This window comes from Lynx rufus, unplaced genomic scaffold (genome assembly GCF_022079265.1).
Source record: "Lynx rufus isolate CCGP_SWC_20201006 ecotype Redwood Valley unplaced genomic scaffold, mLynRuf1.p SCAF_2, whole genome shotgun sequence".
Lineage (NCBI taxonomy): Eukaryota > Metazoa > Chordata > Mammalia > Carnivora > Felidae > Lynx > Lynx rufus.
The window spans coordinates 180,466,267-180,479,586 of record NW_025814834.1 but is presented as its reverse complement, the minus strand read 5'-3'; the positions used below and the strand labels follow the sequence as shown (position 1 = coordinate 180,479,586).

Here is a 13,320-nt window from a genome sequence, read left to right as displayed (position 1 = left end):
GGTTACCAACTACCAAATATTTCAGTATTGTTCTGAGTCTTTTGATCTCAGGGCCTATCTTTACTAAACTATTTATATTACTATTTTAGTGACTGGTGCCAGTTTCTTTGTGTTCAGTGGTGCTCTGAAATCTTCTTCCGGATATCTTGCCAAGTCCAGTATTGTGGAAGGTAAAGAATAAGTTATTTATTGCCTGTGTTTAGTTCAGGCCTAATTATACAACTTAAAAAGCAAGGGATGTTGGGATACCTGGCTGGCTCAGTTGGTAGAGGATGCGACTCTTGATCTCCAGTCGTAAGTTCAAGCCCCATGTTGGGCATAGAGCTTACATAAAAAATAACAATAATAATAAAAGTTTAAAAAAAAATAAAAAACAAGGGATGTTAAGTGAAACTATAACACTTTTACGGTAGACTTCTTACTCCTATTATGTATCCAATAGCATCTTACTCTTCAGCTAATTAATACTGTCATATAGGTACTTAGGTCTCTAAAGAAGGAAGTAAGTGGTACAGATCTCATGGGACAGTGACAGAAAAATTAAGAGATGGCCTTTCAGAGCTCTGGGAGAGGGTACCCAAGGGACATAGTCTGAGTTCAAATATATCACTGGGCTCATATCTGTAAACATGTAGATGAAGTTCAGTCTGGCTTAACTCACAGGAATGTGCATTCATTATTTGGGGTGCAGAATGGTATGTGCTTGCTGCTGGTTTCCTATAATTAGATTAGACATGACACATATCCTGAAAAAAGCTTATTAAATGAGAGTTAATGAAAGGCTGATGAGCATACTGTGTATTTTCTTTATCAGTTGATTCTTCCTATATTTTGATCTGGTTACTCTTGTTGCATAACAAATTAACCCAGATCTTAATGGCTTGAAACAATTATTTTACCATGCTCACCGATTGCTCTGGGTCAGAAATCTTGACAGGGTAATGCAGGGACGGCTTGACTATATGTCCAGGGCCTTGGTTGGGATGACTTGATGGCTGGGAGCTAGAACTGTCTGAAGGTTTATTTATTCCCATGTCTAGGGCCGTGGGATGATTTAAAGACTAGGAGTGGTGACTGGAGTACTCACACTTTGACTCTTAGCATGCCATGGCAGCCTTGGGGGTAACTGGACTTCTAATTCCAGCCACACGTCTAGCAAAGGGCAGAAGCCATGTTGCTTCTTATGACCCAGTCTTGGAAATCACACCGTGTCACTTCCGCCATACTCTAGTGTTGGAAATAGTCATAAACCTTCCCAGATTCAAGGGGAGAAGAATTAGACTCCGTTTCTTAATGGGGAATTGGGAAGCATTGTGAGAAAGCATGTGAGGTCGGAGATATCGTGGTCACTTTTGGAAAGGACAGTCTGCCACATATGACATGTTTTCATTGCCGAAGTAGCCTAACTCCAGCCCCTAAGAGCAGTCCTTCCTGGGGGTGGAGTCCAGTGTGTTAACTGAAATACATAGACCATCTTACATATGTTAATAGATACTGGCTTTGACTTCCTTTACTGGTAAGCTTAATAAAAAAGCAAGTGAAGAGCAAAGTACATTACTATTTTACAACTAAATTTCACAACTTTGACCAGCAAGTAGAAGCATGCTGTTAAAAAGTTAAGAAATCTAGGAGTTAAATAATCATTTGGTCTTAAGTGACTAATTAGTACCTATGTGATCAAGTATTGACTACATTCAAAATGTGTCTTGACAAGATGATTAAAAAACACCTTTTAAATGTTGTGGAAATGATCATTTGAATGGACACAGATCCTTACAAATGCGATGTGTTTAAAAGTTACGTCTATATCTTTGGATTAGGAAATTTTTAGTTCTTGTATTTCACTCTGTGTGTCAGTTGAGCAATTAGCTGCTAGGAAATTTTTATGAAGCTTTTTAGAAATTATCTTAGTTGACAAAATTTTGTGTCAGTGAAGCAGGGCAGTTGCTCCACATGTGACAATTTTCACACTGAATTTCGGTGTCTGCCTTTGAGTTGGGTAGGTAGCAGCCCCCAAATAGTTACCATGTGTTGGCTACATGGTGGCCCATGTGAAGCACATGTGGTAGGTTTGCCCTGTTGGTAGCCAATACATGGATTTATCGCTTCTCGCACCACTGTTGTTTATTCAGTGATTTATTTAACAAACATTTCCTGGGCATTTACTGTATGCCAGGAAATCATAGTGAGGTGAGAGAGACAGAGGTGCAAACACAGAAATATGGTTAGAGCATGATAAATGCAAGAGTGAGAACAGGAACAAAATGTTCTGTCAGTCCAAAAGAGGGATGTGACCATGTGTAAATCTCCCCTTGAGCAGTCTCAGGAGAACTCAGCTGTGTCTGAAGTGAAATCGGCAGGCAAGTGTTTTAGGCAGAAGCGATCTTGGCATTTGCTTCTCATAGCACTTTGAAAAGTAAGAAGTTCAGCTCAAAGAACAAAACCTCTTTCTATCTGTCAGCTTTAGAGAGCAGAGCAAAGTTTTACATGTAATCCTAGAGGGATTTGCTAGCTGCCAGGCACTGTGATTCATCTGCCCCCTCCCTGGCTTTGCGTTGTTTCCATCTGTATTATCTTGGTGCTGGTTCTCAGATGGCGTTATGGTCCAGATCACAGCAGAGAACATGGATGCTTTGAGGCAGGCACTGCGAGAGATGAAGGACTTCACCATCACCTGTGGCAAGGCAGATGCCGAGGACCCCCAGGAGCACATCTACATCCAGTGGGTGGATGATGACAAGAACGTCAACAAAGGGTAAATGTTTCCTCCCTTTCCCCCTTGGGGCATTTAGTTATGGTTTGGGCTCTGGGCTTTGTCTACACTGGTATTTATAACTTTACTGAACGCCCAAAGAGAAAGGACTGTTGTGTATATATAAGATAAAATTTTAAATTTCTAGTTTCTTGGCTTAGTTTCTGAAGGAGTTTCTCTGCCTGTTTTTGAAGAGGGGAGGAGGGAAGGAATTGATGAAACAAAACAGGCCTCTGAAGTTATTGAGATAATAGTAATACCGAAGCCCTTTCTGGTTTTATAAAGGAAGCCCTTTTGCCAACATTGTTTCATTTGCTATAATAACTAGCCTTGTTTTCCCCATATTATAGATGAGTAAACAAGCACCAAAAGGCTAAATGACTCCACAAAGCAAGGAAGTGGCGGGGCTGGGACCTAAAACCACCTCCTGGGGCTTCCAGTCCTGCGCTCTTTCCCATTACAGGCCTGCTCTACTCTGAGGGCTCAAGCCAACACTTTGGAGTCACCTTCGACACTTCTTTTTCTCTCACACCCTGTACCTAACTCAACAGTAAATCCTGGCATTGTTATATTTTATAGTATATATTTGATATATCCTGTTATATTTTGCTTCAGCATATGTCCAGAATCGTACTACTTCTCACTACCTCTACTGCCACCATCCTGGTTCAGGCCACCATCATTTGGTCTGGATTATTGTAGAGCCTTTGAAGTGGCTTGCTTGTTTCTAGTCTTGACCTCCTCCTGCCCCCTAACCTAATCTGTTTCCAGTACAGCAGCCAGAGTAATGTCACTTCTCTGCTCAGAACCCACCATTAGCTTCCGGTATCATTCTGCATAAAAGCCAAAGTGTCTAAGGCCTCACACAACCTGTCCACCCTTTTACTTCACAGAAGCAACACCTGCCTTCTTGCCTGAACACGTCAACTCTACTTCTGCCCTCTGGCGTTTGCTCTTACTATTCTTTCACCTTGTACTCTGGCCTTCGATACAAGATAGCCAAATGAATCACCCCCTCACTACCTTCAAGTTTTTTCTAAAATGTGTTTTCTCAGTAAGGCCTTCCCTTGGCTAACCTATCTAAATTATAACCCTCCCATACATATTTCTTCTCTCCCACCCCCGGTACTTCCTATCCCCCTTCCTTGCATTACATTTCTCAAGAGAACTTATAATTCTCTAACATAAAATATACATTTGCTTATTATATTGCTCCTGGACTATAAACTTCATAACGGCAGGGATTTTTATCTGGTTTATTTATAGCTATATCTCCAGAACCTAAAACACTGTGAGGCATCTAGTAGGTGCTTAAAAAAAAATGACTATATTATACATCATTGTATTAAGCTTTCTTTTATCCACTCATCCATCCCTTTTTCATTCCTTCCTTCAGGCAATAATTCTATGTGTAGGTCTCTAGAAATACAAAAATGAATTCCACACACTCCCTGCTGATAAGTGGTTCAGTCCTATTTTGAAGATAGTTACAAATAAGTGCATCAAAGTATGGAAGATGCTCATAGAAAACTCTGTAGGAACACAGTGAAGATAAGAAAGAAAAGAGGAAGCTTGGTAGAGGTGGTAGGGTATTCAAGAAGACCTGCATAGAGAAATGGCCACTGATTGATCTGAATCTGGTAAGATGAGTAGGTATTTGCCACATAGCTGTGGCAGAGTGGGCATTCCAGTCTGAGGGAATAGCAGGAGCAAAGGCAGATTGAGGGCATAGACAACATGGCACACCCGATTTTTAAAGAATCTTTTAAAGCTTTTGTTATTAAACAAAAATCGGTGAGTATATTTGCCTATTTTACAAATAGTCCTCTATCTTCCCATACTTCATTGGAAATCTTAATTTCGAAATCAATTTGTGTTTAGTTGGAAATGAACATGGTTATCAGGACGAAAAAATTGATTACCTGAAAATCTGATGCCATAGGTATCAGTAACTGATAACAAGCAGGTTGCCCCTTCCTACAAGTGCCAGTGGCAGCATCTTAGAAAACAGGACAAGAACTAGTTAGGGAGGACTGTCAAATTCAGGGGTTTAGTTTGTAGTGTATAAATTGAATATTTTCCAGCTTGTCCCTCAGTGTCTGGGTATCCTCTCTAAAAGAGTACTAATCAACTAAGAGTGGCCCTTTTTGACATCATGTCATGAGTTAGAAATTAAATTCAGTGTTGTTTAAATAATTTTAATTCAAGTGAATGAAGTAAATCCCTGATATTGAAGTTTAAGTTCAACTTGATCTTTTTACATGGAGATTAGAAAACACACAGATTTGAATCTTGTTAGGAAGAGTTTGGAGTCTTTGTGACAATTATTTTGAATCCTCATCAGAATGAGTGTCAATCTCCACCTGTTTATACTTGCTATATTTTGGAGAGGAAATGACTATAAAAAATGACCTTTCTGTTTAGGAATCTAGGAGTGATAATTGAGCACTAAAGGGAATATGTTGTGATAATAGTATAAATACTTGTTTATGAGCTCACAACAGCACTGTCATAATTAACATACTGGTCAAGTAATTCTTTCAATCAGTAGACATTTATTAAACTCCCATGTTCCAAGCAGTATGTCAGAACTGGGAATACAGCACACAGAGGTGAGTGTATCATGTTCCCTCATCTGAAGTCCATCTGTGAGGCAGATCTGCAAACATGTGTGAGTGTGATTGTTGTCTGGAGCAGCGTGTGTGACAGAGCAGAGGGGAGAGCAAGACTGGGTGGCCGTGCACTCACTGCAGGAAGGAATGCTGGGAGAAGAGGGCAGGTTTGAGTAAACGATTTTTTTACATTGAAAGAACCAGCTCCTGGAATCATGGCTCCTTTTTTATATGTGTTCTTCGAATTATTTCATTGCACAGGACCTTCCCACAAGAGCTCTATTCATGTACATCTTTGTGCAGTGTCTTTCTTGCTGTGATGTGTTGCTCAGATGTGTTCAGCAAAGCACCCAGTGTAATTAGTAGCAAGACTTAATAAGTGATTCTTCTAACTACAGGAGCTGCTTCCATCTCTTTCCTTTGCCTCTATTGTAGTGTTATAAGTCCTATAGATGGGAAGTCCATGGAGTCTATAACAAGTGTGAAGATATTCCATGGATCGGAGTATAAAGCAAATGGAAAAGTCATCAGATGGACAGAGGTAAGGAAATGAAACTTGGCATTCTTTTTTTTTTTTTAAAGGCTTGCCTGAAAAACTTATTTATTTTTGAGAGAGAGAGAGAGAGAGAGAGAAAGAGAGAGAATGTGTACATGCACACCAGCAGGGGTAGGGCAGAGGGAGGTAGGGAGAGAGTGAGAGAGAGAGAGAGAGAGAGAGAGAGACAGAGAGACAGAGAGAATCCCAAACAAGCTCCACACTCAGTGCAGAGCCTGAAGTGGGTCACAGCTGTGAGATCATGACCTGAACTGAAATCAAGAGTCAGACGTTCAACCGACTGAGCCACCCAGGTGCCATGAAACTTGGCATTCTTGATTCTCTTTGAGCACAACTTTTTGTTAGGCTCAGACATACATTGTGGGCTGATTCTGGAGGATAAGGAAAGAAAAGCTCTCCGTTTACCTTCTATACTCCAATTCCCTCTGGTCTGTCTCTGCTCACCAGGAAGAAATGCCACCAAGTACAGCCTGTAGCAATCTGATGTCTCTTTTTTCTTATGAATGAGCTTTTAGAGATTTGTTTGCATTAGGATTCAAGAAGGATGCATCTCTGAATGGCATATACCATCTTTGCTTTATTCTTTAGAATACTGGACTAGTTATGCTGTACTCACAGTTAAAAGTATCTTAGATAACATACTCTTTAAAAATAGGCTTATGTCACCAATAAGAAAACTAAAGCTCAGATACTCAGCAACTTGTCCAAGATAACAAAGCAAATAAGTAACGGCAAAGTCCTGTTTCAAACCCAGATCCAGCCAGCTCCTAAGCTCTTTTGTGCACTATGTGTTGCCTTACTTGAAATCTGTATGAGAGGCTAACCTGGGAATGAGAGGAGCAGGGCAGGGACCCTGTATGTGTGTAATATCAGACAAATCGGGAAGTTTATTCTCTGAGAATAAACAGGGAGGTCATAGATCTCTGAATTTCTTTTGAATCTCAGTTGTACTGTATAAAAATAATACATTAAATTCTAAGAACTCTAGAATTCCTTGCAGCTTTAAAAGTCGTAATTTTTTAAAAATGTTTATTTTTGAGATAGAGAGCACAAGTGGGGGAGAGGCAGAGATAGAAGGGGACAGAGGATCCAAATTGCACTCTGTGCTGACAGCAGAGTGCCTGATACGGAGCTCACACTCACAAATCATGAGATCATGACCTGAGCTGAAGTCAGACACTTAATCAACTGAGCCACCCAGGCGCCCAAAAGTCTTAATTTTTAAAAAAAATTCTGACTTCTAGCTTTTCCATTTTACACACAAGGTAACTCAAGCCAAGAGAAGTTCAATGCCTTACCAAAGTTCATTCACATAGCTGGTTTATGAGAGCAGGAGACTAGAAACTGTTCTCTGTTTCTCGACCTGTTATTCCAAGTAACTTATCCTTCATACCACCAGGCTCAGTGTTTTCATATGCAGTTCAGTGGTCTTAGGAGCTTACTTTGTAATGATTATCCCTTTGACACATTTCAAGTAATGCAGTCTGGACCACGTGGAGCTCCTTATCACTATTTGACCTATTTTCCCTCCCTTTTGCTTGCCTGTAACCCAGTGAGGCAGCAGTGTGACCCATCTCATTTGCATAATGTGAGAAAACAGGCTCCAAGAGACCTGGCAGAGCAGGGACCAGAGGTCTTCTGATGCCCAGTGCAGAGCTCTGCTTGTCATTTCACGGCGATACTCTCACTAGTACGTGGGCTTCAGGGATGTCCTCTTTGTAGTATTCTTTGTATAAGCCACTTACTGAGCAGTAAGCTAGGGGGCAGTATGTGTAAGCATGGTGTTTTTGCATATCTGTATCTTCTCTATTATGCTTTTATATAATTTACGATAACCAAGAAGATGGGGCTTTCATTTTTTAAAAAAAAATTTTAATGTTTATTTTTGAGAGAGAGAGATTGAACGAGCGGGTAAAGGGCAGAGAGAGGGAGACAGAGGATCTGAAGTGGGTTTTTTTGCTGACCACAGAGAGCCCAGTGCAGGGCTCGAACTCATGAACCATGAGATCATGACCTGAGCCGGAGTCAGATGCTCAACTGGCTGAGCCACCCAGGTGCCCCAACACAGGTGCCTTCTATTTTACAAAGGCATAATTGGATATTAAGAAGTCAAAGGACTTGCTCACAACCCTCCTCTATGTGACTAGGACTTGGGTCTCTTAGTTCCAATCTTGCTGTGCTTCTGATTCTGCACTGGCACCTCTGCACCTCTGCTCAGCTTGGTGCAAGGACACTAACTCAGTTCCCGCCTCAGCAGTGGCATGGCCATGTGGCAGAACTCTGTAATGAGAGGCAGCAGACTCAGATTCTTGGCTTGGCCTTGCCTCTTTCTCTCCGGACTTTTGTGCACTTGAGCAAGTCACTTCTCTGAGTGATCTGTAACATGAAGCGGCTGGGTCACATAATCTGTAAGAGCTGTCCTCTTAGATTCCAAGATCATTTCCTAAGGAGGCTGCGCATGTATAAGGATTACCATTTAGAAGTGCACAGTGCTAAATGTAAGCCTTTTCTGGTTTTGAGTAGAACATATGATTATGACCATGGCTGAAACCAGGGAGATAGATAGGTCTTCCTGCACAGCAGGGGATCGGGGTGCTCATACACAGTGAGCTCATGCACATCTCCTGGGCGCAAGGCTAAAGTCTCTTTTGTTTGGGGGAACAGGTGTTTTTCCTAGAAAACGATGACCAGCACAGTTGCCTGAGTGATCCTGCAGATCATAGCCGATTGACTGAGCACGTTGCCAAGGCTTTTTGCCTTGCTCTCTGTCCCCACTTGAAGCTTCTGAAGGAAGATGGAATGACTAAACTAGGCCTACGTGTGACACTTGACTCAGATCAGGTAAGAAGAGTCTTAGGTAGCCTTGGAAGGTGGGCTTGAGCAGTGTCTGTATTTTCTGACATGTGACTTTTCCTGCATCAACCCAGAGACCTTAATTCTCTGGGCCTTCTGACCTTGCCTGTTAGTCATGTACCTAGATGTGCTGCTTAGTGAGACTCTCTCTGAACCATTTGAATCTTGGCTTCCTCACCTGAATGTCTCCCAAGGACTTACTTGTGAGTGTGGGGTAAGGAGGGGAAGTGTGTGTGAGGACTTGCCACCACTGTATGAATGGCATCGGTGTTCCTCTTTGAGACTCCCCAGTTCCACTCTTCAGGAATTGCTCTGCAGCCTTTAGACAGCAAGTTCCAAGCTGTCCCATATCCTGTTTTGTTTTGTTTTGTAAGTTTGAGAGAGAGAGGGAGAGTGCGCACATGCGCAAGTGGAGAGGGGCAGAGAATCCCAAGCAGGCTCCGCACTGCCAGCACAGAGCCTGACGCAGGGCTTGAACTCATGCAACTTTCAGATCATGACCTGAGCTGAAGTCAGACGCTTAACCAACTGAGCCACCCACGCGCTCCTATCCTGTTGTTCTTAATCCAGCTGCAGCAGGCTTCTGCTGCTAGGCCTCTGCACCTCTCACTCCTTAAGGTTTTTCTGTTAACATTTCTGTGCCAGTTAGTGGGTGAGGACTTGATGTGTTTCCCCAATAGTTTTCCTGTCAGCTCGGGTCTCCTGTGGCCAGGCTTTCCTTCCTGTCTTACTTCATGTTTCTGTATGCTGTCTGTATAACAGTCCACACCTGCCCTACACCCTCCCCCCCCCCCCCCCCCGGCCCGGTCCCTTGTTCCAGTGTCTCTCTCCTGTGGCCTTGAACTCTAATCTCCATTTTGGGTTGTTGTGACATGTCCCAGCACTGCTCATGCTTTAAGGCAGTGTTGTGTCCCTATCAGGGAAAATGTGAAAAGTTATGTGTCTGGTTCTACTTCCTGACTAGTCCTCAATCAACATACGTATTTTCTACTCAAGGTCTTGCCTAGTGTGGTACTAATACGCCTATCAGGGTAATACAAATGAGGTATCATGGTCCTTTCTCAAATGATACTGATAACCTTGTTAGAGAATTACCTTACATGCAACAATTAAAGAACAGGCATTTTTTCTGCCTTTTGAGGGCGGGGGTCCTGTTACATTATCTTTGAATTGCTGTGTATGTAGGTGCTCAGAAAATGGTCTGTGGGTGAACAGATGGACGAGAGAACAAATGTTCGGTTCCTGTTGTTAGGGAGTTAGTTGTACCTTATATATTTTTAATTTTAATTTCCACAACCAAAGGTTTAGGTATTTCTGATATTCCATACCTCTCTATGCTGCCCCCCCACCCTCTACCCTTTCCTGGAAAACTAAGGCCCTAACAGGTTAGGTGTCTTGCCCAAGTCTCACAGCTACCAAGCAGCAAGGTCAAGGTCAGGATGAATAAGCGACAGTATAATAAATAACAATTCAGGAAAGAGAAGGAGAACCTTGTGTTAACTGCTGTATGTCTAGTCCATGGCCAAAAAGGACATCTTTTCCAGCTCAGCCTCCTTGGCCCTCAGCCCTCTCAAGAGGCCTTCTCTGTCCAGTAACCTGTCATCTCCTTCTTTCTGCGCTCTAGGTTGGCTATCAAGCAGGGAGCAATGGCCAGCCCCTTCCCTCACAGTACATGAATGATCTGGACAGCGCTTTGGTGCCGGTGATCCATGGAGGGGCCTGCCAGCTCAGTGAGGGCCCCATCGTCATGGAACTCATCTTTTATATTCTGGAAAACATCGCATAGACAGAGGACTTCATTGTTTGTCTGTTGAGACCTGTTACAACAGCAGTCATACCCAAATCATTTGCACTTTAGAACTGGAAGATTAAGCTTTTGTTAACACTATTAAATGGGGGGTGGGGTGGGAGTGGGGGTTGGGGCCAGGGTGGGAAAGGGTGGTCGGGGGGACAGATGTTCCATAATTCTGAGTCTTCTATGCATTGTCCACCAAGAAGATCTGGGCAGCTTCTGTTACTGCACAAGTTATGCTATCCTTGCCGCTAATCCCCTTCCGTTACTGTTTAGACAAAAATTCTGCTCCTGTTTTAAGATTTACTTACGGTCTTGTGCTCAGAAATGCGCAAATGGGTATAACCATCACCAAGGATGGGGCTGGGAGGGCAGAGGGGAAATAAAAAATGAAGCATTGGTCTTGCACTTTTTGTACAGAATTGATATAAAAAGGAGAATTCCACTGGTTTTGTCCCGCTTACATCACAGTGACTTCAAGTAGAATTTACACTTAGATTTCTATTTGTTTTTTACCAGATTATTCACTGAAGTGAATCAGAGACCCAGCGGATTATCTCTTCTATCCAAGGAAAAGCGACTCAGTGTAAATGAGGTCGCTTGGATAGCAGAACCAAGTTCACGATTACTCAAGATCTGCCCGAGTGAATGGCAGGTACTGAATTGAGTCTTTCTGTGAAAATAGAATATATTCAAGACATTTTTAGTTATACACTAGAGGCTTAAAAAAAAAAATTATTGAGAAATAATTTAAACTTCCAGGAAAGTTGCAAGTATAAAAAAACCTATGTACACTTTACCTAGATTCACCTATTGTTCACATATTAACATTTTGTCACATTTGCTTTAAGATATCTGAGAGTAAGTTGCATATATCATAGTCCTTTACCCCTAAATAATGTTCATTTCCTAAAAATAAGGACATCTTCCTGCATAACTGCAATTTCAGCCAATTTAACATTAATAGGACACTTGAACCTAGCATCTCTCCAGTCATGCCCTTTATAGCCTTTTCTCTTGCAGTAAAGCTTCCAGCCTAGGATCAGACTTGGCAAGTAGCTTTCCTGACTCACCTTTGTGACATTGATATTTTTGGTGAGTATAGGATCCCCCACCCCATTTAAAAATTTTTTTAATGTTTATTTATTTTTGAAAGAGAGGGAGAGACAGAGCTTGAGAGGGGAAAGGCCAGAAAGAGAGGGAGACACAGAATCTGAAGCAGGCTCCAGGCTCCGAGCTGTCAGCACACAGCCCGGTGCAGGGCTCGAACTCATGAACCACTAGATCAAGACCTGAGCTGAAGTCGGACGCTGAACCCACTGAGCCACCCAGGTGCCCCCTTCCCCCCATTTTTTAATAGAGAATGCCTTATGTTTGGTGCTTTCTCATAATTAGAATTAGTTTATGCATTCTTGGCCAGAATCCTTAGAGTTGCTGTGTCCTTTTTTAAGGCCTCACACCTAGGGTCATGTGGGATCTGTTCTGCTCATTGATGATGGTAAATTTTGATCACCTGGTCAGAGTGTGGTCCAATTTTTCCACTGTGTTTTTCCTCTTGGAATGAATAACCAATATGTGTAGAGACATTTTCAGATCATATAAATATTTTATCAGAAATCTCCCTTAGATTTAGCATCCACTGATGCTTCTGGTCTGATTGATCTTTTACTGTGATGGCTACAGAATGGTGTTTTTAGTTCTAGCACTCTACCTTTAGCAGTTACACTTGGTCATCTATAAGCGAAAGCCCTTCTTTCTTTTCGATCTGTTCATTTAATTTTCATTATGGACTCATGGATCACTTTTTGAGTGATTCTCATTCATTATTTTCATGCTCATATGGTCTCAGCTTTGTCCAGAGAACCCCTTCAGGCTAGCTCCAACATCCTTGTTATATGCTCCCACCATTTTTTTTTTTTTTTTTTAAACATTTCCTTTTCTGGCCTAAGAAGATGCTTGCTCCCAGCTCATCTTGAGCTTACCCTGCCTCAGCTTTGGAATCAGCCATGGTTTCTTTTAGTGGGAGTGGTATTAGAATCCAAGATTTGGTTTACCCTTGATATATGTGATGCACTCTGATCATTTTTTTCATTTAAATTTCTCCTAGTCACAGATCAAATGGATTTTGCAACTCAGTTTGAAAAATATCGGTCTAGGGCAACTCCTTTGTTACTGCCATCTTCTTGAAGCCCTAGCTAAGCCGGAAACAGGAGTCAGTCCCTCTGCACTAAGACAGCTCCCAAGAATCCACTAGAAGTTCATGCAGGCCTCTGGGACAGGGAGAGGCTTCTCCCCAGGGGCTAAAGTTGGATTTAGCATTTGGCAATTATGGGCTGTGGAATCCTACATTAGAGCAGTTTTCCAAACAGAGGCCCAGAGGCCTGGCCTTTTAAGTGTGTTTAGCTAGGTTTATTCCTCTTCCGTGGTAGTGGGGATCCACATCTACATCTGTCTCTCCATAGCCTTTACTGATGGTAGCTGCAGATCTCTGATTGTGACCTTCCCATAGACTCAAAGTACTCAAGAGCTTCTAAGGGAAAAAAAGTTGATGCCCACAGCATACCAGCTTGCAAAGATTGAGCCCTGGAACCACCACCCACCAAACCTGATAGAAACAGGAAACACTTAATAGGGGCAGGTATTCTGGGTATAACATCCAGCATGGTCTGCATACACCTTAGAAGTTTAGAGAGTCTATAGGAGCTGGTTTGATTTTCCTATAGAAGTTGATCTTCCTGCTCAGTACATTTTGCAG

At 42.2% G+C, this 13,320-nt stretch overlaps 1 protein-coding gene across 1 annotated transcript in view; it reads left to right on the top strand.

Annotated features, from left to right (window-relative positions):
• ZFYVE9 (zinc finger FYVE-type containing 9) overlaps positions 1-10,666 on the top strand; it is a 134,979-nt gene extending 124,313 nt beyond the window's left edge. The window contains exons 14-18 of the mRNA XM_047085321.1: positions 90-170; positions 2,593-2,755; positions 5,800-5,905; positions 8,585-8,761; positions 10,398-10,666. Coding sequence (XP_046941277.1) covers positions 90-170; positions 2,593-2,755; positions 5,800-5,905; positions 8,585-8,761; positions 10,398-10,559 — 689 coding nt within the window. The 3' untranslated portion in view covers positions 10,560-10,666. The remainder of the gene's footprint in view (positions 1-89; positions 171-2,592; positions 2,756-5,799; positions 5,906-8,584; positions 8,762-10,397) is intronic.
• The last annotated feature ends 2,654 nt before the right edge of the window (positions 10,667-13,320 follow it).